General features: G+C 38.5%; 1 protein-coding gene across 2 annotated transcripts in view; it reads left to right on the top strand.

Annotated features, from left to right (window-relative positions):
• LOC139755517 (contactin-4) overlaps positions 1–26584 on the top strand; it is a 65843-nt gene extending 39259 nt beyond the window's left edge. For both annotated transcript variants that reach the window (XM_071673903.1, XM_071673904.1), the window contains exons 6-7: positions 1747–1893; positions 5813–26584. In XM_071673903.1, coding sequence (XP_071530004.1) covers positions 1747–1893; positions 5813–5964 — 299 coding nt within the window. In that variant the 3' untranslated portion in view covers positions 5965–26584. The remainder of the gene's footprint in view (positions 1–1746; positions 1894–5812) is intronic.
• Positions 26585–27130: the final 546 nt, after the last annotated feature.

Genomic DNA, 27130 nt, shown 5'->3' with positions numbered 1-27130 from the left:
AAGGATCTTGGAGAGAGGGGTAGGTATGCAGTTTGCAGGGGTAAGGGGAAGCTTGGGAGGTGAGACAGTTGTTTGCTTATAACACAGTGCTGGTGGTAGGTTTGAGAAGCTGCATTAAATGGCATCTTAGTTTGAGGGTTATGTCAGAGGAGGAAGTTTAAGAGTAAATATTAAAAAAGCAAGGTTATTAGGTTTAGTATTGCAAAGGGACATTTTAGTTGGGTGTGAGTTTGAATGTAGGAAGTTTAGAGTGTCTTAAATACCTGGGAGTGGATGTGGCAGTGAATGGAAGCAAAATTAAATCATAGGGTGAATGTGAAACAAAGGTTCTGGAAGCATTGAGAAGTGAGTGGAAAGAGAAGGCAAATATGGGTATTTTTGAAGGTATCATAGTCCCAGTGATGTTGCATGGATGCAAGGCATGGGCTATAGATAAGAATGTGCAAAGGAATGTGCATGTGTTGGAAATGAAATGTTTGAGGATAATGTGTGATGTGAGGTGGTTGATCAAGTTCCTCATAAAAGGATAAGAGAGAGGTGTGGTACTAAGAAGAGTATGGTTAAGAGAGCTGAAGAAGGTGTGCTGAAATGTTTGGATGGATGGAGAGAATGAATGATTAGAGGTAGACAAAGCAGATATAGGTGTCAGATTTGGAGTGGACAAGTAGGAGTATCCTCCTGAACATGCAGGAGGGTGAAAGGTGTACATAGGATAGAGTGAATTGGAGGGATGTGTTATACAGGAACTGTTAGTGGACTGAACCAGGGCATGTGATGCATCCTGAAAAATCGACAAAGATAGGTCCGTGGGACCTGTTTGTGGATAAGAGGCTGTGGTTTCATTGCATTACACAAGAGAATTAGAAAATGGATGTGAGCAAATAAGGCTGCTTTTCGGTTCCTGCATCTGTCTTACTAATGTTGGAAATGGCATTAGGTAGTAATATCTTTTTAAAAAGTGAAATAGAAAAAGGTTTCCTTTCTCATGCTCCTGCCCCTCTTAGTCACCTTCTGCAACAAACGGAATACATGGATAGAATTCTTTCTCCCCTCTCCCCAGGTGTAGGTAGACATTTAATGTATGTGAAGTTGTTCAGGGCCAATCTAGTGCTAATCACCTCTAGCTACCTTTGTTTCTGGTTCTGTCATAGGTGTTGTCCATCCCTCCTATAGATGGCTTTTGTCCTTTGTGTTCCATGCAATCTCCTTGCTCTTGGGGCTCTGCCTCAGAAATTATTGTTTTCATTACTCAAAACCCATCTTTTTGTGCTTTTGAATATAGGGCCTGTATCACTCCTCTCTTACTTTATATACTGATGTCTAAGAGCCTCATTATTCCAGCAAACAGCCAATCACACCATGAAGCTTCACACCTACTATTGCTGATTTTCTCTGTCCTAAATAAAAAAGAAATTTAACAAGCAATTAGCCTTGACCAGTGGGTGATTTTATTCAGTTTTATGAGCTTCACATAACTTTCGATTCCAGCAGAAGCTTTGACTGCTATGCATCCTCATATGTACTACTCAAACTCACTAATTCTTTGATTGGGAAGCCAATAATTTGAATTTGTGTTTATGTTGTTTTTGTTTTCAAGTGCATGTAGGTTTTGCCCAATCAGTTTTGTCCTTGTAGCAAAGTTATTGCACATATTGATCTCATTATTTTGGCCTAAACAGAGTGATAGAATTTATATAAGTTTTAGGTAAACAATATCTTAATAATGTTATTTCTCACTCAATACAGAATTAGCAAAGATGTTAGAAGAAACATTGGAGGAATTCAGCCCCAGTGTTTGGATTGTTGCTGTGGTAGTTGTGATGGTCGTTGCTAATGTTCTTGGAGGCCTCCTATTAGTGATTTATTATTTTCAGCACAAATTTAAGAAGTCAGGTAAGTGCCTTTTAAGAGCATATGTACTGTGATTCAGTAATTTCCATTTGATTTTCCAGGTACAGGTAGGTTAAAAACAAAACGTTGTAGAGATAGACAACTTATTTAGAAAAGTTGGAAGTAAGAGGCTAAGGAATGAAGATATAAGAAAGATATGTGATATAAATAGATTGTTAGTAAGGTTTCTGTAGTTGTTCCATGTATGTTTCTTATTTCTTCTGGCAGTAGATTAGAATTATCGTTCTAGGTTTGGTTGGGCTGTCATATATTTTTGTCAGATTTATTTTCAAGTATTCTTGAAAGCATAACAACTCTGTATCTTCCTTGTTGAGAGACTTTCAGGTTTAACACATGTTCTTTCATACTTTCAATTTGTTGCCATGTGTGTGAATTATTATATATCTTCCTCTTCTTTCTAGGCTACATTGTTGCAGTTCTTTCAGCCTTTTGTGGTGCTCCATATGCTCCTTCCCCACAGTTCTGCTTATGAAGTGCTTCTGAATTCTTTTTTTTCCTAATTATTTCATTGGTGACTGTACAACACAGCAGTATTCAGTTTTACATTCTATGACTGTATATATTTGGAGGTGTAGGTGCTGGAAATTAGATGTTTTGAGGACAATCTGTGAGGTGAGTTGGTTTGATCAAGTAAGTAGTAAAAGTGTAAGAGAGAGTTGTGGTGATAAGAAGAGTGTGGTTGAGAGAGTTGAAGAGGTTGTCCTGAAATGGTTTAGACATATGGGGAGACTAAGTGAGAAGAGGTTGACAAAGAGGATATACGTGTTGGAACTTATATGTCGGGAGAATAAGTGAGAAGAGGTTGACAGAGGATATATGTGTAGGAACTTTAGGGGAAAAGGAGAAGGGAGATACCTAAATGGAGATGTAAGGATGGAGTGAAAATTATTTTGAGTGATCAGGGCCTGAACTTGCAGGAGGGTGAAGGGTGTGCACAGGGTAAAGTGAATTGTAATAAAGTACTGTATGGGGGACAACATGCAGTCAGTGGGCTGAACAAGGGCATATGAAGTGGCTGAGGGAAATCATAGAAAGGTTTGTAAGGCCTGGTTGTGGATAGGCAGCTGGTTTCTGTGCATTACACATGACATCTAGAATGGATGCGAGTAAATGCTGCTTGTCTTCGTCAGTTTCCAGTGCTACCTCGCTGACATGGGAAATTGGACAAATATTAAAGAAAGAACAAAGAAGGTGTAGCAGTCCTGATAGTATTATATGAATGCAGCCATGGGCTGTAGATGAGAAAATAATGAGGTTGATTGTGTTGGATATGAAAAGCTTGAGGACAAGATGTGGTATGAAGAGGGTTGATTGGGTAAGAAGAGAGGTGTGGAAACAGTATTATGGTTGAGAGAACTGAAGAGGGTGTGCTGAAAAGATTTGGACATATGGAGAGAATGAGTAAGGAGAGGGTGATAAAGAGGATATTTGTGTCAGAGTTGGGTGCTTCAAGGAGAAGGAGGAGACCAAACTGGAGATGTAATGATCAAGTGAAAAGGGCTGAGTGCTTGGGACCTGAACTTGTAAGAGGGTGTAAGGCGTGCATGAGATAGAATGAATTGAAGCTATGCGATATACAAGGAGGAGTATGAAGGAAGGATGATAGAAAGTTATCATGGAAGTGCTGTAAAAGTAGGGATGCAGTCATGTGTGAATGAGATGTTTAATCTTTAGGTGGAGACTGTTGAAAGTTGAAGAATTAGAAGTTTGATATAAAGTTGTGAGATATGAAAATTAAAGGGGAAGTGCATGTTGGACAGATGAGATTAGAAATGCTTTGGAAGAGAAGAAGAAGGAATGTGTTAGATTGCTTGAAAGTATTGTAGCGATGGATATTCAGCATAGGAGGAGCCAAAAATATAAGATGTGGTAGCAGAATGTTTGGAAGCTGATAGGGGATAACAAAGAAAGAGTAGATCAAGATTTTGGAAGAATGTTGAGTGAAAAGTTTATGTAGAATAGGAAATTGTACTGGAAGGAGGTGAAAAAGGAAAGTGGTGGATGTAAAAGTGGAAATGTGATTGTGAAATGTAAGGAAAGGGGAGTCTTTGAATCAAAAAGAGAAAAAGTGAAAGAAAATGGAAAGTGTTTTAAAGAACTGATAGATATAGGAGTTGAGGTAGCAGTTGTTATATACATGGGTATGGTGGATGGAAGGGAAAGGGGTAAAATTGCAAGGTCCTATAGCAATAAGGGAGGTAAAAAGGGCAATAATGAGGTTGAAGGTAGGAAAGACACTTTGAGTGGTTGGGATTACAACTGAAATGTAAGTATGAAGGAGAAAGTGTGGTAGAGTGGATGCATTTGAGGATTGTTTGAAAGCTATTATTATTTCTTTATTTAAAGGAAAAGGTAGCAATTATAGGGGAATAAATCTTTACTTTTAAGTATACCAGGAAAAGTGTATGCAATTGTTGATATATAGAGCAATGGAAGTGACTGAATGCATAATAAGTGAGGAGCAAAGGTGGTTCTAGGAAAGTTAGGGGATATGTGAATCAGATTTTTCATTGAAAATGACTGTGTAAAGTTATTTAGTGAAAGGTAAGAAGCTGTATGAAGCTTTCATGAATCTGGAAAAAGCATATGACAGTTGATTGCAATGCTTTATGGGATTTGTTAAGGATATGTGGGGTAGGAGGATAACTGTTGAATGATATGAAAGCCTTCTATGTGAGTTGGCTTGTGATGTCATCATGACTATTTAATATATAGATGAATGGAGTGATAAGAGAGATGAAAGCAGAACTAGGGAAAGGGGTACAGAGATGGAATGCAGTGGTGATGTATGGTCGTTAGTGACAAGCCTATTTGCAGATGATACTGTTTTGTTTGCTGAGAGGATATGAGGTGCAGAAGTTTGTAAGTGTGTTTTATGATTTTTGAAAGCATAGTCAATTGAAGGTTAATGTAAGCAAAAGTAAAGTTTGAAAGGAAACATTTAATAAAGTATAGATTTTACAAAGCCCTATAGAATAAGAGAAGAAAGAATACTTACTGAGGTGACAGAATTTAAGTATTTGGGAGCTGTCTAGGGCAAGTTTGGTGATATTGAAGGAGACAGTAGTACATTGTAGGAGGCATTGAGTTCCTTAATAGAATAATGAAGGGTAAAGGTGTAAGTGTGGAAGTGAAGAAAGGATTAGGGATTATTGTCCACCCAACCCTAACCTAAACAGCCAAAACATGGACATGGAATGAGTCACAGAGGTCAAGAATCCTGGTTGTGGAAATGAGCAATATGAGAAGAGCATGTGGTATGGCAAGCTGAAAAATTAAGAAACACATGAGAGGGTGAATGAGAGCATTGGTTTGGCAGGGAATGCAAAGAGAATTAATCATGCAGTGGTAGAGTGGTTGATACATATTTTGAGGTGGTTTAGGCTTGTAGCATATGGCAAGATGGGAATTTTATAAGGAAAATCTATGATAGTATGAGGAAAGGGATTGGGGTAAGAGGAAGACCCCCTTTGATGTGGGAAAATAGAGTGGAATATGTGCAAAGGAGGTGTGTCAGGATAGGGGTAAGTGGAAACCCTCTTGATGGGAGTTTCCAGAGGGAATGGTTGTCATATGTATAGATAGATAGATGGGGGAAACTTTGGAAAAGTCTATGGGACCTAGTTGTGGATAGGGGTCTGTGGTTTTAGTGCATTACACATGACATCTACAGAGTGGTTGTAAGCAAATGAGGCCTCTACTTCATGAGTCCCTAACACTCCCTTGATAGTGCTGGAAGTGGTAAAGAGATGAAAGAAGAAAACTTTATTATATTTTGATGTGTGGTTTTTCTGTTTTCTTCACTGGTAACACATGAGTACATTCCTTACATGTTTTTTGTTCTCTGAAAACCACACATGGGATGGATCTTCAAATTAAATGAGAATGCATCATTTTCTAGGTGAGGCAGATAAACTTGAAAGGATTGAGTTAGTTCCACATATCATCGAAAATCCTGGATACCAAGTGGAACATTCTCAGAATCATGAAACAATTCATGAAAGTCCTCTCTCACCATCTACAAGTGCCCAGAGTACTGCTGCTGTTGTTTAAGAGGTTTTTAATGAGTTAAGCATTGTTATTTTAGTGTTAGAAGATTTTGAATAAATCTTCATTCCCTCTGATCTGCATTGTAATTTAGATGTTGAGGCAGGAATCATGAGGCATCTGTCCTTGTTTTGTATATATATATTGCTGTCAGAAAAATAGAAGCATATAAACTTTAGTAAAAGTATCTTAAGATAAAAACTGAAATTTGGAACAGTGGAAATTCAGAAGTTTCAGTTGCATGCCTAAATTAGTCTCAGGGCTTCCTAAAAAATTAGAAGTGTTGATCTGTGAACTTTTGTATTTTTACCAGTGGGTGAGGTTATCAGTCCTGATGATTTCAGTAAAGTAAGGTAGGTTTTGCATATATTCCAATGTTTCTTTTCTGAATGATGATATACTGCAGTGAAATGAATCATGGTAAGTAAAATGATACTTGACCCTTTGCACTTCCTGTCATTTGATCATTAGAATTTACTCAGAAAAATGTCTTACCTCCTTGGTTACCGATACTTTTTTTTACCAATCTGAAAAAGAAGTTTCCAAAATAGTTTGCTTATAAAGTTTATGACCCTCCGTAACATTCATCAAACTCATAAGCATTGAAAGCAAAGTAGAGCAGATATATAATTCTTCATTCATTTCACTCACCTCTCTCCTCCATACATTATTTGTTAAAAGCATGAGTGGTACATTAATCAGAATTCAGCAATAGAAAAATGTGTGTTTGTTTGGTTGTTAACATCAACTTGCCAACTGCATACAGTTTTAGGAATAGAAGTGAAGTTAAGTAGAATATTGAATGACATGCATTTGTAAAATCTTTAAACTCCCAAAATCTGCAGTCTAGCACATTAAAGATTACAGCCAACTTGGAGCACAAATTTGCAGTAACTAGTTTAAGTAAATGTGTATTAGATGTTTAAACAGTGTATATGTGCATCTATTATATTTTATCCATGGGGATAGTAGAGAAAGAATACTACCCATGTAACTTATGTAAATGGTAACTAATAGGGGCAGGAGGGGGGCTGCTAGTCCTTCCATTTGTATTATTACTTTTTCAAAAGGACAGAAAAGGGAGTCAAACAAGGATATTTCATCATCAGTTCATGATGCTAGCTCTCTAAGGTTTGAGAAAGAAGTATATTTGTTTCAAACAGACAACATTAAAACTCATTAAGTGTACAAATTATTCTGTTAGGATTACAATATATTCAGACCACAATCTGTATCCAGTGAATTTTCTGATGTATACAAAATTTCAAAACTGAACATTGCTTGGTCCTTAGGATTACGGATTTTTGATACTCTATCACCCATAATTCAAAACAACAAAATGTTCCAAATTAAGTTTGTTTTCAATTTTAGTTGGCAGCCCTTTGGTATCTAGGAAAATTGAGAAATGAAAATGATGGGTAAATATTTCATATTGCTCATGCACCATGCCACAGCGATTAGTGTACTCTCCACTTGGTGTTTTGTGGTGCTGGTGACTCTTTACCATCTCCCATGTTCTTTCTGGTGCAGTGTTATGTGCTGGTCTTGTACATTTGAGTATTTTGTGCACCCTGGGTTACTATTGTGGACAGTGGCCTCTTTCAAGCATTGTCAGCAATTACCTGACAGCTCCTTGAAGCCACTTATGTCTTGCACAGAGCATAAGGGGAACATTTTAAGCCTTTAAAAGATGGAGTTGTGCAGGAGGCTGGCAAAGGGTGGATTCAAAATGGCACTTAATAGGGGCTTCAAAGTCATTTGCGTATTTCCTTACATGTAATAGTATTTCCTTTATGTGAAATATATACAAATATGTAAGACATTTTAAAATATTACAATTTCTGAATTTTTTAATATATTTGAAAACCTTGAATAACTGGAAATTGTTATCTGAAACATCTGATTCCCCATGCATTTCAGAGAACCGAGGTTTTACTGTATTTTGAAATATGGTTGTCGTATAGCAGGTGAGTTACATAAAATGCATTCTGTATTTGTCTCACAGAACTGCATCACCTCTTTCTAAACTCAAAGCATGGCGGGCACATGCAGAGTCATCCTCAGACTTAATATTTGAAATATTACAGCACAGGTACTTCATGATATATGCATATTTGATTTTTACAGTTTTTAATAATGCGCATGGTCCATTTACACTTATTTTTATCTACTTGGGCTTAATTTTGGAATAATGCAATCATGGTGGTGTGGCATTGCCAGCGCCGTGCAAGAAGCACGCATGCGCATGACGTGGATACAGTCTGTAGTTACTGAGTGCTGCAGTGTACTGTATACATATTGCACGTGTTTTGGCCCATGTATTGTGCCACCAAAGCATCTTTTTAGTTCTTCTGGTACCAGTGGTGCTGAGAAGCACAAGGCATTCATTTGAATCACTGAGGTTAAGATGGATGTGCTCAAACATTATGAGAAAGGTGTATGAACAGCTGATAGTATGGGTGCCCTTGGACTTAACGAGTCTTAAGTGGTTATGATCTAAAGATATTGTAAGTGTTTTATCAAAGCTGAAATGCAGATGTACTCTTGTGGAACCCACTGTCTGCAGAGCAGTGCCCATCATCTTTGCTTTCCACCAGGAAACACTCTTCCCCCAAAGGAACTCTGCTTCCTTCTTAGCTCTGGGCCTGTTATATTCCTGAAGTACATACAGTTCTCCCCTAGTAACTCAAATAAGTGATGTTTCATTAGCACTGCTGGTAAAATTATTGGTATACTATTGAAAAAAAAAGGATACGCTGTGTATTATCAACACCACCGTAACCACTTTACTTGCCACATTATTCTTACATTGCAGTACATTTTCCTAACTCACCACAGCCTGGAATTAATTCAGATGAGGTTGGGTTAAGCACTATGTGTTTTATCAAAGCTAAAATGCAGATGTACTCGTGTGGAACCCACTGTCTGCAGAGCAGTGCCCATCATCTTTGCTTTCCACCAGGAAACACTCTTCCCCCAAAGGAACTCTGCTTCCTTCCTAGCTCTGGGCCTGTTATATTCCTGAAGTACATACAGTTCTCCCCTAGTAACTCAAATAAGTGATGTTTCATTAGCACTGCTGGTAAAATTATTGGTATACTATTGAAAAAAAAAGGATACGCTGTGTATTATCAACACCACCGTAACCACTTTACTTGCCACATTATTCTTACATTGCAGTACATTTTCCTAACTCACCACAGCCTGGAATTAATTCAGATGAGGTTGGGTTAAGCACTATGTTCCTCAGGTGCAGCCTTGTTCCTCAGGTATTGGTGGGTCAGGTTGAGAACCCTGTTCCTCTTAGATTTGTTTATATACCTTCATGTGATATTCTTTTGGTATTTCCCCCCTGAAGAGGTCTTGGGAGATGAATGGAAACTTAGGAAGGTATTCTTTTGTTTTTCTGGAGTTATGAAGATTTTGCCTTCCTCACAGTACAATTGTGGATCAACTTTATTATGGTATACATTAACTCACATTAACCATCACACACTTTTGCTCTGTGTGGGGCAGGGCACACCCTTTTTGCTTCCCGCTAGGAACACTGTTTCTCACAATGGAACACAGGTTCCTCCCTAGCTTCAGGTCCTTTGTTTTCTTGAAGTATGGTTTCCGGCTTGTAACTCAAATAAGCATTGTTTCAGTAACATTACTGTAAAATTTAGCATTGGAAGAGAAACATGTGCTGTGTTTTGCCAAAATTACCATAGCCACTTTGCTGACCACATTATGGTGCATCTTTATAACTCACTGTAGCTTGGACTGAATTCATGTGAGTTCAGGGTGGACACCATAATCCTCAGGGGCAGCCTTGTTCCCCAGGTGAGTTAAGGTAGAAGCCCTGTTCCTTTTAGATTTGTATGTGGAGATGAGACTTACTATAGCAAGGGAATCACCTAGCATGCCTTTTCTGTCTATCTTTTGTAATTGTATCACACCTTCCCATGTTTAAAGCATAATGCACACCATGAATCATTCTCAAACATCTTGAGCACAAACTTTTTTCAGTCCTTCTAATGTAGAAACTCAAACACCTATTTGCCTCCTTGTTAAGGATTTTTTTGTGTTTTGTTATTAAGTAATGAAGTTGCTGCCACTTTGCATGTTAACAATGGATATATGAAAAGAGTTAGGGTTGTATTAGCAAGTTTACACAAGGGAAAAGTAAAAGGAAGCAGGAGAATGCTAGCAGGGAACTAAGAGAAACTTATTGTACCTAATATGCCTGAGAAATAAAGAAGTATAAAAGTAGGAATGCAAGAAAAGGTAAGTAAACATGAGCAACATTTTCAAAGTATTGATAGTTTTGGGGCTAACTACTGACATAAGATACAGTGAGTTCCTAACCAAAGAAAAGATTTTTCAATAGGAGACAGCCATAAGGAATAGCATATCCCATTTTATATATTTTCCTCTCTGATAACTTTGTTTCATTGGCCAACCAGAGATGACTCACTGTAGAATAACAAAAATGGGTATGTTGTATATTATATGGTTGTGAGGCATGGGCTATAGATAGGGTTGTACGGAGGAGGGTGGATGTGTTGGAAACTAAATGTTTGAGGACAACATGTGGTGTGAGGTGGTTTGATCGGTAAGTAATGAAAGGGTAAGAGAGATGTATGGCGATAAAAAGAGTGTGGTTGCGAGAGCAGAAGAGGGTGTGTTGAAATGGTTTGGACATATGGAGAGAATTAGTGAGAAAAGATTGACAAAGAGGATATTTGTGTCAGAGGTGGAGGAAACAAGAAGTGGGTGGTTGGATGTACTGAGCAGTGTCACTGTAAAAGTGTACCTTGTGCAGCAGTTTCAGACACTTAAGGTGCTGATTTAAGTCACCCAAAATGATGATGAAGGATGCTGGCCTCTGGGAGCAAATTATGTGAGCAGATTGAACCTGATGATCAATTATTAGTTGGTCATTCTGCATGAGACACACACACACACACACACACACACACACACACACACACACACACACACACACACACACAGATAAAACATATGAAAGATAAAATCCATTTAGTGTTTATTGCACTATTATATAGGAGTTGCATTTTGTAATCTTACTATAACATGAGTTGGATACTAGGCACAGGCTGGATATTCTTTATTATTATTATGCACACAGCCAGTACTTTGGTCATGTTAAGGATAGAAGAGAAAACTAGACGCATTTGGAGATGGCATTTTATAGAAAGTCCCAAGTCCATTGTCATATTACGGGCACAAGAGAGAGGTAACCTTACTTAGGGTAGGGGATGGTGCTTCATATATTAAAGCCATCGTCATGTTACAGGGAAAAGAGAGAGTTAACACTAATGTATTATAGGATGACAATTAACAGAGCTAGTGCATGGGTCGTATTAATCCACTGACTGCTTATGTGCCATATGTGGGTATTTCACAATCTCAGGCATGTTAAGCAGTAGATTAGTGAGCCAGGAAGCAAGTACCAGCATCTCAGACAATGTTACCTCATCCTTTGCACATATTTTGTCAGCTCAGCTACTCATTAACCGTCAAAATGCTGTAGGGGCTAGTACACCATTTTTGCACAGCCCAGGTAGCAAATGAGATGCACATAAATTATATATAGAGATAGGAAAACATTGGTAATAACATTCCCATAGTGAGATGCATATACAGGTTGTACCTCTCTAATCCAGAGGTCTGTGGTCCAACATGTTTTGAATCTACTGCCATTAGTTATTAGTTTGTGAATCTGCCACCAGGGCAGCACTGTTAGCAGTGCTAAGGGGCCAAAATCTGTTTACACTGCAGCCGAGCTAATTAACAGTCTTGTTAATTTCATATATTCAGCTGTATTGGCCCTACAGGATGTTATCCAAGAGACCAAGAGGTGTAGAAGATGGTGCTGGTGCTGATAAGCATAAGCATGAATCATTATCTGTGCTTGAAAAGGTGGAATTACTGAAAAAAAATTTGATAAAGGAACTTCTGTAAAGACTGTGTGAGTACTGTGAAATCTGATTGTTAATTGTGTATGACTTAGGGGTCAATTTCTGTTTTCAAGCATTTTCTGTGGTCCAGCAGTGGCCTGGCCCCAAGGTTGCCAGATTAAAGAGGTACAACCTGTACATCATATTGTTAGTGTGGACACTTTGTACGTCTGGCTCTGTTGTAGCCTGAATAATTATTCATTAGATGATTTTACCAAGCACATAAGTAATGTATTCCCATATTGCTATTTTTTTCAGACATAAAGACCTTTTTTTTTAAATAATTTATTTAAAACTGCAATAGTGAAGGCACACTTAATATCCAAATAGCCATAGTTAGTGGGTTAAGGGCACAAAAGAAAGCAGAATCTGTGTGCATAAGGGATGATACTTCACTGAGTGCCTTGGTCACAATAGTATGGGCAAAAGAGAGAACTAAACCTGTGTGCATTAGGGATGGCATTTTACAGAGCCAATGCCTTGATCATGTTAAGGGCATAAGAGAAACCTCACCTTACATTCATCAGGGGATGGCACTTTACAGAGCCAGTGCCTTAGTCATGTTACGGTTGCAGGAGTGGGCTAAATGTATGTGCTCTAAGGGATGGCACTTCATTTTAGTGTGAAAATGCATATTATGATGGTAGCTTTTGCTTTATTTTCCTGCTTACTCCTTCATAATCCTTGCCTTTTTTCTGTTAAGATTAGATTTTCCTATATTGTATTATTTGATTTGTAATCTAGGGCAACTTCATTGTTATGCAGTTGATATATCTTATTACTGTTTAAACACCAGGCCAATAGGCATGCACAATTGTATGGAAGATATTTCCCCCATTTCCATGGCTTTTTGCAAATGCAGACATACTTAGTAATGATAATGGGAGGAAATTATTGGAATAGGCAACCTGTTATAAGTCCTTGATATAACTTTGGCAAGATGATTTCAATTATACTGTACAACATTGATGATTAAAACATGAAAAGGTGATTAGCTGGTCTAATTCCTGACAAGGCAGACATTGGGCTTAGTATGACTTTTTAATGTGTAGTCTACACTGTGAAAAGATTTTGGTGGTATTGTAGATGTTTTATTGCTTACACATCCTTTGAGAACCATAACAGAGTACACTAACCTGGTAGAGGACCTGAAAGCACTCATTTTTAAGTTGTGTGCCTGTACTGAGTTATCTCCCAAACACTAAGGGCTGAGGAGCAAATTGTGCCTCTGTCAGTTTTTATATGAATGTAAAAATAGTGAATAGATTAGCAGTAAGGGCAAAGCATAATATTTTGATAATCTCAATTTATTTAGGATATGATTTAATGACAATTTGCATTCCTTTTGAGTAATTTTGTTTTGAATATCTTTTTTCGCTTGTGTTTGTTGGGGAGTGGGAATCTGTAACTATAGGTTGTTGAAGTGTGATATAGGAGTATTTCATTTCGACTTGGGATTGGTGGTTGGTTATAGAGTGGTTTAGGTTTGTAAAGAACCAAGTGCCAAGAGTATTGAAGTGAGATTGTGTAGGAAACATTTTTGTTTCATTGAGCAAAAATTTAATGTTTGTCACTGGTAAGCATCTTGTGATTATTTTGGGTGCTCTGTTTTTTGTAGTTTTTAAGCTTTTTTTGTTTGCTTTTGACAGGATGGATAACCAGGCAGGTGAGGCATAGTTTAAGGTGGAGCAGATGAATTGTTTGTGAATGTTAGTAAAAGATTTTTTTTTTTCCCTGTCCAAAACTTGTCTCAGTAACTGTTTTGAGGGTGTTTAGTTTGTGTATGGCTTTGTAGTGATGTTTATGGTGTGGGGAATAAAAGCCATGTGTTTCGTATGTGATACCAAGTATAATTGGAGTCCTGTTAAGTGGAAGTGGTTGACCATTCAGGGTTATAGGAGGGTGCAGGTTGGATTCATGTATATCTGGGGTTGAGGGTGGATTTCTGTGGGGATGAAGACATTCGGATTGAGTGAGACTATTTCTCTATATCTCTGATAGCCTGTTCCAATTGGAACTCCCTTAAAGGGGTGGCCATGGCAACAGTTTCTCCATAACTAGAGAACTCCAGTGCTGCTTCTCAACCTTTAGTATCTCACCCATAACAGGCCACTGACAGTGGGCAAGTCTGGTGCAGTGTTTGCAGAGGCTCCCACCTAATGTTCCTAATGGCTACTTCTATTTATTGCTCCTACCTACTACTTCTACCGAATGCCCCAGCCTAAATATTCTTACACACTACTTCTGTCTACTGCTCCTTCCACTTTGTCAAAGGCAGGGCTAGCTGCAGGATAGGGTTGTGCAAAGTAGTGTGGATGTGTTGGAAATGAAATGTTTGAGGACAATATGTGATGTAAGGTGGTTTGGTCAAGTAAATAATGAAAAAGTAAGAAGGATGTGTGGTAGAGAGGTAAGAAGAGGGTTTGTTGAGGTATGTTGAGATGGTGTGAACATATGGAGAGAATGAATGAGGAATGTATGACAAGGAGGTTATATGCATCAGAAGTGGAGGGAACAAGGAGAATGGGGAGACCAACTTGGAGATGGAAGGATGGAGTGATAAAGATTTTGAGCAATCAGGGTTTGAACATGCAGGAGGGTGAAAGGCATGCACAGAATAGAGTGAATTGGAACGATGTGGTATACTGGGGTCAACATGCTGTCATTGGTACCAGGGCATATGAAATGTCTGGGGTAAAACATGGAAAGGTCTGTGGGGCCTGGATGTGGAAGGGAGCTGTGGCTTCATTACGTTACACATGACAGCTCATGTATGGATGTAAGCAGATGAGGCCTTTCTTCATCTATTTCCTGGTGCTACCTTGCTGACACAGAGGTGGCAATCAGGGGTCAGAGAGAAGAGAAGAATGTATATGTTATCTTTTTTTTTCTTCTTTCATGCATTTTGTTCTGTTACTGGTGGGGTGGGATGGCGTAAGAAATGGATGACGGCAAGCAAGTATGAATATGTACATGTTTATACATGCATATGTATGATTATGTATGTAAGTGTATGTGTATATACATATATATATATATATATATATATATATATATATATATATATATATATATATATATATATATATATATGTGAGCAGATGTATCTGCCTCCATGTTTCCTTGCATTACATCGCTAACATGCAAACATCTTACACATTCACACTCATTTTTTCACTACTGGAAAATGATGGCCAGGCCATCATCTTCCAGCTACTAATGCAAGCCACCTACATTAACACTAATCCTGGAACTCTGTTATACCTCTCTCCACAGAACCAAATGGCTATCCCCTAAAAGCACTACTCCATCAGATGCTCCATCTGCACTCATTGGTAGCACTTCCACTACATATCACTGTCACCCATTAGAGCCTATTCAGAAAATTGGAAATGCAGCCACCACTCAGACAGCATTTCGCAAATCTCAGGTCAAAAACAAACTCTTATCTGACATCACAGTCTTCACACTCAGTCTTCACAAACAAACAGAATCCAAAGAACACACTAATCATCTTGCAACTCAGTGCCAATGGCACTAGGGACAAACACTTTGAAATATTAAACCAAACCAGAGAACACAGCATCTACATAGCCCTTATCTAAGAAACAAGACTCACACCCAGATCTACTCTCCCACCTTTCTACAACTACACAATTGTAAGAAACAGCAGACAATAAGGACAAGTAAGGGGAATCATAACACTCCACAAAACCATATCCTTCTCCATCACCACTGTCACATGCCCAAAACCTACCTCTTTGGAGATTTCAATGCCTACCATTCCACTTTCCTTAACACAACCTGAGTTGAACTGATCATAAACTAATTGCAACCTCTCAGTATCCTCAGAGAATTTCTGTGGAAAAGAAGCTAGCATAAGATGGGACACTGTATGCTTTTATGGATCTAGAGAAAGTGTATGACAATCAAGTGAAATGCTTTGTTAGAAGTGTTTAGGATATATGGGATAGGGGCACAAATGTTGGATGTTCAAAAAGCCTTCTTTAAAGGAGCAAATGCATGTAAAAAGATGAATGGAGAGTTAAGTGAAAGTTTCAATATGCATATGGGTGAGGCAGTGCTGTATTATATCTCTGAGGCTTTTTAAAAAAAGACATAATGGATGGAGTGATAAGAGAGATGAAAGCAAAACTAGGGAAATGGGTGCAGAGGTGAAGTGTGGTGATGAGGTATGGTGGCTTATGACAGTTAAGTTTGCAGATGATGCTATGTTCTGTGCTGGGAGTGAAGAGGAGTTGCAGAGGGCTGTAAGTGTATTGTATGATGTATGTAAGCATAGGTGATTGAAGGTAAATGCAAGTAAAAGTAAAGTGTCTGAAAGGAAATAGTGCGAGAGTATAGATTTTGCATGACATGAAAATGTACTAAACTATGTTATACATGAGGTGGGCAAAAGAATTTTTTAGTAGGTGGCAGAATTTAAGTGTTTGGGAGTTATCCTGGGTAAGTTTAGGTGATATGCAAGGAGAGTTAAAGGAGAGAGTATTATGAATTAGAAGAGTCATTGAGTCCTTTGATAGAATGATGAAGGGAAGAGGTGTAAGTATGGAAGTGAAGAAAGGAGTAAAGGACAGCATAGTCTTCCCAACTCTGACCCTTACAGCCGAAGCATAGGTGATTGAAGGTAAATGCAAGTAAAAGTAAAGTGTCTGAAAGGAAACAGAGCAAAAGTATAGATTTTGCATGACAGAAGAAAATGTACTGAACTATGTTACACATGGGGGGGGTGGATGGATAAGAGTTTTTGAATAGGTGACAGAATTTAAGTATTTGGGAGTTATCCTGGGTAAGTTCGGTGATATGCAAGGAGAGTTAAAGGAGAGAGTATTATGAGGTAGAAGAGTCATCGAGTCCTTTAATAGAATGATTAAGGGTAGAGGTGTAAGTATGGAAAAGAAGAAAGGATTAAAGGATAGCATAGTCATCCCGGCCCAGACGTGGGCAGCCGAAACATGGAATTTTTTAAAAGGTGACAGAATTTAAGTATTTGGGAATTATCCTGGGTAAGTTTGGTGATATGCAAGGAGAGTTAAAGGAGAGAGTATTATGAAGTAGAAGAGTCATCGAGTTCTTTAATAGAGTGATTAAGGGTAGAGGTGTAAGTATGGAAAAGAAGAAAGGATTAAAGGATAGCATAGTCATCCCAACCCTGACGTGGGCAGCCGAAACATGGATGTGGAGTGAGGTACAGAGGTCAAGAATTCAGGTAGTGGGAATAAGCTATTTAAGATGAACATATGGTATGACTAGATGGAATGAATAAAGAAATGAGTGGGTGTATGATAGACTTCATTTGGTAGGGAACGAACTGTTTAGTGGTAGAGTGGGGGAAACAATACTTTGAGTTGGTTTAGGTATCTGGAAAAAATGCAAGATGGGGAGTTTACAAGTAAAGTGTATGATAGTACGATTAAAGGGATTGGTGTGAGAGGAAGGAAGACCACCTGCAACTTAAGGAAATAGAGTGGAAGGCTACTGGAGGGTAAGATATGGTGGAAGAATGCATGGAATGGTGTTTGTAAGAATTTTTTTTTTTGCTGTGGCCACCCTTCCCTTGATGGGAGTTCCTGAAGGGAATGAGCATCATATATACATATATGACAGATAGACATTCCTTTTATTGCATTTTTCAAGTAAAGTTTTGCCAGTCTTACAGATTGTCTAGTCAATAAGGACCATTTCCCCATTCTTTTCACATTAGTGTAGCTTCACTTTTGTAGTCACAGACGAAATTGGACATCTTAATTCCAACTGTGAGGTGTTCAAAAAATATGTCAGACTGTTGTCTTGAAAGAAGATTGTGAATTGAGTACATTCCTGTGAGCAAGGGAATTGTATGATATAAAATATGCCTACTGCAGAACTGCATTTGTCTTTTTTGCAGTGGAGTTAAACCGCAGTTTGCTATGCCTTAGGTTATCACAGACATGTTTTCTATTATAGTTTTTGAAAATCAATATTTAATAGAAGTTGTAGTATAAGAAGCAACTATCAGCTGAATGATATTGACAGGAAATTCATGGCCTAATAGTCTAAGATTATCTTTGTCAATCATCATCACTCAAGTCCCACTTTTATGGATGGATAAGGTACATACCATTCCGATCACCAAGTCACATGTTTTAGAGCGAAACGTAAAGTATTATATTATTAAAGAGATCTTTCTTTATTCACTGTACACACTTGTCAAGTGTCTAATATTTCCATTCACACCCCCATTCAATGCAAAATGCTCTCACCACATACAATCCCAAATCAACCTCATCTGAAATATCCCTACACTAATCTCTTCTCCCGTGACATTTATCCATCTTCCTCATCATTTGTCCGCGTCTCCCAGTACTGCCTCTGATGATAATACTGTATGTCTTTTCAACCAGCTTATTATCTGCCTTAATTAAGTTCTTCATGGTCTTACTATCCCAGAAGACTTTCATCAAAGCATCTTTTTAATGATTTCTTCACTCCACATATCCCTCTTATATCTATCCTCCAAATCCTAACTCTCCTGTCCGAGTTGAGTTAAAATTTGGGACCATATTCTGCCTATGGTTGTCAAACACGTTTTTATATTAAGTATTATGTATTGCATGATATATGAAGATTTTGCATAACTAAAAACATAAAATGACATTTTTCCCTAGAGAAATGACATGTAATACTTCCTTTACATCAGTAAATAAAATTCAAAGTCAGTTTTGAAATGTAAGTTGGTTTAGACTGTCTTCCATTCATCATCAACACTTCAACTGCAGAAAAGCTAGAAAAATACCTTGAATGTATTAATGCCACAATCATGTAATTCAGAAGTGTCTGTTGAATAGATAATTTGTATGATTTATTAATAATTTCTGCAAGACCTCTTTCTGTGAAAGAGGCTTAGCCATTACCCAGGAACTCTTTTCAGAGGTTCTTGCAGCCCAAGGCCATATTACTTCCAATAACGGAAATGTGGACTTCTTTGGAATGAGAAGTGTTTTGGTAAGACTGAATTCCCAGTACTGCAGCCTTGCCAAAGATGATTTTTCACTCTTAGTGTAACCTCATGCGGGCTTCGCCCATTGAAACTGTTAAATATAATTAGACTTGTCCTGGTTGAGGTTACATCACAAGTGAAAAGTCACCTTTAGCAAGGCTGTATCGACAAAGAATTTCTCACTGCAATTGGTGCCACATTTTCTTACAACTGGAAGTAGTTCAGCCTAAAGCATCAGCAGTGTTTACAGAGAAGTCTGAAGTAGTACCAAGACTTTTTCTTAAAATAGGTCCTAGGATATTATGATATAATTATAACACTGATATTTTTATATATATATTATTTTCCCACTTCTCCTCGTTCCCTCCACCTCTGACACATTTATCCTCTTTGTCAATCTTTTCTCATTCATTCTCTCCATGTGACCAGACCATTTGAATACACCCTCTTCTGCTCTCTCAACTACACTCACCACACATCTCTCTTACCCTTTCATTACTTGCTCGATCATACCACCTCACACCATATATTGTCCTCAAACATCCCATTTCCAACACATCCACCCTCCTCCGCACAACCCTATCTATAGCCCATGCCTCATAACTGTATAAAATTGTTGGGACCACTTTTCCTTCAAACAAACCCATTTTTGCTCTCCGAGATAACATTTTCACCTTCCACACATTCTTCAACACTTACAGAACCTTCACCCGCTCCCCCACCCTGTGACTCACTTCTGCTTCCATGGTTCCATCCACTGCTAAATCCACTCCCAGATATCTAAAACACTTCACTTCCTCCAGTTTTTCTCCATTCAAACTTTCCTCCCAATTTACTTGTCCCTCAACCCTACTGAATCTAATAACCTTGCTCTTATTCACATTTACTCCCAGCTTTCTTCTTTCACGTACTTTACCAAACTCAGTCACCAACTTGTGCAGTTTCTCACCCGAATCAGCCACCAGTGCTGTATCATCAGTGAACAACAAATGACTCACTTCCCAAGCCCTCTCATCCACAACAGACTGCATACTTGCCCCTCATTCCAAAACTCTTGCATTCACCTCCCTGACCACCCCATCCATAAACAAATTAAACAACCATGGAGACATCACGCACCCCTGCCGCAAACCAACATTCACTGGGAACCAGTTACTTTCCTCTCTTCCTACTCGTACACATGCCGTACATCTTCTGTAAAAAAATTTCACTGCTTCTAGCAACTTACCTCCCATGCCATATACTCTTAAAACCTTCCACAAAACATCCCTATCAGCTCTTATCATATGCCTTCTCCAGATCCTTAAATGGTACATACAAATCCATCTTTTTTTCTAAGTATTTCTCACATACAATCTTCAAAGCAAGCTTTTCTAAGTATTTTTCACATACTATCTTCAAAGCAAGCACCTGATCCACAAATCCTATACCACCTCTAAAACCACATTGCTCTTCCCCAGTCTGATGCTCTGTACATGCCTTTACCCTCCCAGTCAATACCCTCCCATATAATTTCCCAGGAATACTCAACAAACTTATACCTCTGTAATTTGAACACTCACCTTTATCCCCTTTGCCTTTGTACAGTGGCACTATGCATGCATTCTGCCAATCCTCAGGCACTTCACCATGAACCATACAAAAATTGAACATCCTTACCAACATGTCAACAACACAGTCACCCCCCTTTTTAATAAATTCCACTGCAATACCATCCAAACCTGCCACCTCACCAGCTTTCATCTTCCGCAGTGCTTTTACTACCTCTTCCCTGTTCACCAAATCACTCTCCCTGACCCTCTCACTTCGCACACCACCTCTATCAAAACACCCTATATCTGCCACTTTATCATCAAGCACATGCAACAAACCTCCAAAAAATACTCACTCCATCTCCTTCTCACTTCATCACCACTTGTTATTACCTCCCCATTAGTCCCCTTCACCCTTGTATTTTAACTTTCTAAAGGGGGAAACAGAAGGATTCGTGCGGGGATTGTTCATCCTCCTTGCTCCTCCCTGAAGGCTCAGACTCGGATGTCTAAATGTGTTTGGATGAAACCATGATGAGAAAAAAGGCGATAGGTAGTATGTTTGAGGAAAGGAACCTGGATGATTTAGTTCGGAGTGAAACAAAGCTCAAGGGTAAAGGGGAAGTGGTTTGGGAATGTCTTGGGAGTAAAGTCAGGGGTTGGTGAGAGGACAAGAGTAAAGGATGGAGTAGCACTACTCCTGAAGCAGGAGTTGTGGGAGTATGTGACAGAGTGTAAGAAAGTAAACTCTAGATTGATATGGGTAAAACTGAGAGTGGATGGAGAGAGATGAGTGATTATTGGTGCCTATGCCCCTGGTCATGAGAAGAAAGATCAAGAGAGGCAAGTGTTTTGGGAGCAGCTGAGTGAGTAACACGTGTTAGCAGCTTTGATGCATGAGACCAGGTTATAGTGATGGGTGATTTGAATGCAAAGATGAGTAATGTGGCAGTTGAGGGAATAATTGGTGTACATGGGGTGTTCAGTGTTGTACGTGGAAATTGTGAAGAGCTTGTAGATTTGTGTGCTGAAAAAGGACTGGTGACTGGGAATACTTGGTTTAAAAAGAGATATAAATAAGTATACGTATGTAAGTAGGAAATATGGCCAGAGAACGTTATTGGATTGCGTGTTAATTGATAGGCGTGTGAAAGAGAGACTTTTAGATATCAATGTGCTGATGGGGCAACTGGAGGGATGTCTTATCATTATCTTGTGGAGGTGAAGGTGAAGATTCGTAGAGGTTTTCAGAAAAGAAGAGAGAATGTTGGGTGAAGTGAGTGATGAAAGTAAGTGAGCTTGGAAAGGAGACTTGTGTGAGGAAGTACCAGGAGAGATTGAGTGCAGAATGGAAAAAGGTGAGAGCAAATGACATAAGGGGAGTGGGGGAGGAATGGGATGTATTTAAGGAAGCAGTGATGGCTTGCGCAAAAGATACTTGTAGCATGAGAAAGGTGGGAGGTGGGCAGATTAGAAAGGGTAGTGAGTGGTGGGATGAAGAAGTAAGATTATTAGTGAAAGAGAAGAGAGAGGCGTTTGGATGATTTTTGCAGGGGAATAATGCAAATGACTGGGAAATGAATAAAAGAGAAGCAGGAGGTCATGAGAAAGGTGCAAGAGGTGAAACAGAGGGCAAATGAGAGTTGGGGTTAGAGTATCATTTTTTTTTATTATTATACTTTGTCGCTGTCTCCCGTGTTAGCGAGGCAGTGCAAGGAAACAGACAAAAGAATGGCACAACCCACCCACATACACATGTATAAACATACACGTCCACACACGCATATATACATACCTATACATTTCAATGTATACATATATATACATACACAGACATATACATGTACCTAATTCACACTTGCTGCCTTTATTCATTCCTGTCGCCACCCTGCCACACATGAAGTGACACCCCCTCCCCCACACGTCCACGAGGTAGCGCAAGGAAAAGACAACAAAGGAAACATTCATTCACACTCAGTCTCTAGTTGTCATTTATAATGCACCAAAACCACAGCTCCCTTTCCACATCCACGCCCCATAAAACTTTCCATGGTTTACCCCAGATGCTTCACATGCCCTGATTCAATCCACTGACAGCACATCAACCCCAGTATACCACATCGTTCCAATTCATTCTATTCTATGCACACCTTTCACCCTCCTGCATATTCAGGCCCTGATCGCTCAAAATTTTTTTCACTCCCTCCTTCCACCTCCAATTTGGTCTCCCACTTCTCTCTCCTCATTCCCTCCACCTCTGACACACATGTCCTCTTGGTCAATCTTTCCTCACTCATTCTCTCCATGTGACCAAACCATTTCAAAACACCCTCTTCTGCTCTCTCAACCACGCTCTTTTTATTACCACACATCTCTCTTACCCTATTATTACTAACTCGATCAAAACACCTCACACGACATATTGTCCTCAAACATCTCATTTCCAACACATCCACCCTCCTCCGCGCAACCCTATCTGTAGCCCACACCTCGCAACTATATAACATTGTTGGAACCACTATTCCTTCAAACATACCCATTTTTTCTTTATGAGATAATGTTCTCACCTTCCACAAATTCTTCAACACTCCCAGAACTTTCGCCTCCTCCCCCACCCTGTACCTCACTTCCGCTTCCATGGGTCCACCTGCTGCCAAATCCCCTCCCAGATATCTAAAACACTTCACTTCCTCCAGTTTTTCTCCATTCAAGCTCACCTCCCACTAGACTTGTCCCTCTACCCTACTGTACCTAATAACCTTGCTCTTATTCACATTTACTCTCAGCTTTCCTCTTCCACACACTTTACCAACGGCAGTTAAGTTGCGAGGCGTGGGCTATAGATAGAGTTTTGTGGAGGAAGGTGGATATGCTGGAAATGAGATGTTTGGGGACAATATGTGGTGTGAGGTGGTTTGACCAAGTAAGGAAAGGGTAAGAGAGATGTGTGGTAATAAAAAGAGTGTGGTTGAGAGAGCAGAAGAGGGTGTTTTGAAATGGTTTGGTCACATGGAGAGAATGAGTGAGGAAAGATTGACCAAGAGGATATATGTGTTAGAGGTGGAAGGAACGAGGAGAAGTTGGAGACCAAATTGGAGGTGGAAAGATGGAATGAAAAAGATTTTGAGTTATTGGCGCCTGAACATGCAAGAGGGTGAAAGGTGTGCAAGGAATAGAGTGAATTGGAACGATGTGGTATACCGGGGTCGACGTGCTTTCAATGGATTGAACCAGGGCATGTGAAGCGTCCGGGGTAAATCATGGAAAGTTTTGTGGGGCCTGGATGTGGAAAGGGAGCTGTGGTTTTGGTGCATTATACATGACAGCTAGAGACTGAGTGTGAGCGAATGTGGCCTTTGTTGTCTTTTCCTAGTGCTACCTCACGCACATGCGGGGGGAGGGGGTTGTCATTTCATGTGTAGTGGGGTGGCGACGGGAATGAATAAGGACAGACAGTATGAATTATGTACATGTGTATATGTCAGTGTGTGTATATATATGTATATGTTGAGATGTATAGGTATGTATATGTGCGTGTGTGGACAGGTATGCATATACATGTGTATGTGGGTGGGTTAGGCCATTCTTTCGTCTGTTTCCTTGCGCTACCTCACTAACGCGGGAGACAGCGACAAAGTATGATATAAAAGATAATTTGTATATATGAATGTGTCTGTCTGTTTTCTGGCAGTACCTTGCTAACACAGGAAAAAAGAGATCCAGTATGAAAAAATAAATCCCATGCACACTTGTTTGCCATTTCCCACGTTAATGAAATAGAGTCATCATCAGATGAAGTAGGACCCCCATCTGTCACATCCATTCTATCATATATAGTGCATTGAAACAACTGCCCTCTATCAACATCCAGGTCCCACAGACCTTTCCACAGTTTTAACCCAGTTTCATATGCTCTGGTTCAGTATATATGCATATTTAAGTTACCATACTCCTACCACTAAAGTTGCACTGCAAGTGAAAAGTCACCTGTGGCAAGATTGTATCTGGGAGTACAGTCTCATCATTAAAAACTGCTCTCCAAAGGAGCCCACATTTCCCTTGTACTAGAAGTAGCAGAGCCTTAGCCTGCAGCAGCCTTTAGAAAAAGGTCCTTGGGTAATTATAGAACATGTAATTCCATTTACATACTACTGTTTCTGATAATGAACAGAAAAAACATCTGCCTTTACTTTTACTTTATTATACCCTCTAAAGTAAGTGGAGAGAAGTATGCAAGTTAGAATTTAAAAGAATTAAGCCCAGGATTTGTAAGATTTGTTTTGGAAGCAGCTCTAGTATTGCCAAGTGCCACACTCTCATTTTGTACGATGCTAGTCATATGCCTTGCTTTGTATTTGCCTTAGATGTTTAGTACATTAGATATATTTTAATCACAGTGGAAGTGAAAACTCTCTTTGATGTAATGTACAATACAGCTTATGCTTGAATAGATATTTGGGTACTAATGACTGTAACTTATTATACTGAGTTATATATATATAAAGGATTGGATACTCAAAGGAAGTTAGTATCTTGTTAAGCAGTATAGTGTTGAATCATAAAGATTGTTTTCATATTCCATAAGTTTGGAATTTCAATGACAGTAGTTATTAAGAGATGGTCTCATAATCTGTGGCTTTCTCATGTTGTCTATGAATGTCAAGTCTCCAATGTCCTGTAATATAATTAAAATTCATAGGAAAATGTATGTATCTACATACCAAATAATACCCATTGTTAACTAATGATGGCATACTGTAGAAGATGGCTTCCAGTCCTCAGGAATGTAACCAATGCTTTTGTTGCAAAATTATGCCTGAAGCATGAGGGCTGCTTGTAGGTACTGGTCAGATATTACAGAAGGATATACTTTATTATGCTATCAAGAACAAGTCCTTATGATAAAGTCAGATGTATTGAGTGAGTTGACACTTGTATCATTTCTGATGTTAGTGAGTAAAGATAATCATTTTGATTGTCAAAACAGGATTATTTGGAGATGAATGTTGTGCAATTTAAGACATAAGACATGACTCATGTATGTAATAATAATGCAAAAATAGCCACCTTCATCCAAATTGTCTTCCTGTTGAAATATTGGATCTGGAAAAGTTGTAGACTACAATTTTACCAGCACATATAAAAGTTTTTGGTATATAATTAATGGTCTCGAAAAATTTCACATATTTGCAATTTTTAGGCTTTGCACTTAATGAAAAAAAAAAAAAAGGCTTGCATGCAGGTGGGAATATTAACTGGGTTAAGGGCAGGTGTCTGAATGTGGATCCATAATTCTACAATCTTTTTACAGAGTGCTATGTGTATGCACGTTCTTGCTTATGTAACCTAGGAATTACTCGTCATAAGACAAAGATGAATATAAATCATATATCCATGGTATGTTGTAAGTCCAAGAATCTTATAAAATTAATTTGTTGTATCAGAACATTAAAGATGACCTCTTTTTAACCATTCAGCTGATACCTGTATATGAGAAGGATCTTAGGCTACTTGTAAGAACAAAAGTGTGCTTATATTTTCCTGTCACTTAATATGCAGTATTCCAGTCGACTGTACAATTATCCAGATCTTAATTTTTTTTTTTCTTCTCAAAATACATGCATAGTTAAGCTAAGTTTTTCTCAAGGTAATCATGCTGACAAGTTAACTACAGTCACTGATTGCTGATGATTAACAGTATCCTCTGTATAACTAATAGTAATTTCATAATAAAAATTGTCTCAAATGTTCATACACGATATTGTGATAGCCAAAATTTTATTTATGAATAGTGCAAAGTAATAAGCCATATCATAATTTGTAAGTCAGAAACATCCTTTGGCAATACATTTACTGATTAATGGAATGCAGTAATTCTTGGGCAATATTCAGCATTTATACTACATTGAAAAATCAATGCAGATTATTTGCACTCAAATTATGGTACTGTTTCTTATATTTGTATGTACAGAAATGGTTTGTCACACCCAGTCTCACTGTTTGATTTGCTCATTGCTATGAAGCTCATCTTTTTTGTGTATTTTTATAAACTGTAATGTATTACTATAAAATTTTGTATATTTTGAAAGTTCAAAGGCCCATAATCCATAAAAATATAAATAAATGCATATCGGTATTTATTTTCCACATACTATTTAGATACAGTACCTAGACCTCTGATCTCTGCTTATTCCTTTGTTTTGTCTTTTGTCAAGCTGGATTTTCTGAAAGCAGCATACAGATTCTTTTGAAATCAAAATCTTATAAACTGAACATTATGTATTTTTATCTAAAAACAGTAGGTTATATAGTCCACCAGCCCATGGTGGAAAGTCGTAGGAAGCATATGTATGTAACAGCATGATGATACTCTCGCAGAGCATATCAGTGCTTGCAAGTCAAGAGGAAAAATTGAAAGATTAGTAAAGGAGGAGGTATATGAACAAAAATCTATGATTATTTTTGGTTTTGAAGAACATACACCAGATAGGAAAGGAAATGTATAATAAAATATTGCTGGAGGCTATGTAAATTCCATGATGAAAGAAAGGAGAAGAGTTGATGGTTATAATAACAGCAAGACAAGGGTTGTTACATTTGGCTTGGAGTCATCAAACCAGTATACTTTGGAAAGCTATAATACAACAGCAAGGTGGAATTCAGTTGGATATTCA

This window comes from Panulirus ornatus, chromosome 19 (genome assembly GCF_036320965.1).
Source record: "Panulirus ornatus isolate Po-2019 chromosome 19, ASM3632096v1, whole genome shotgun sequence".
Lineage (NCBI taxonomy): Eukaryota > Metazoa > Arthropoda > Malacostraca > Decapoda > Palinuridae > Panulirus > Panulirus ornatus.
This window is presented reverse-complemented; position numbering and strand designations above follow the sequence as displayed.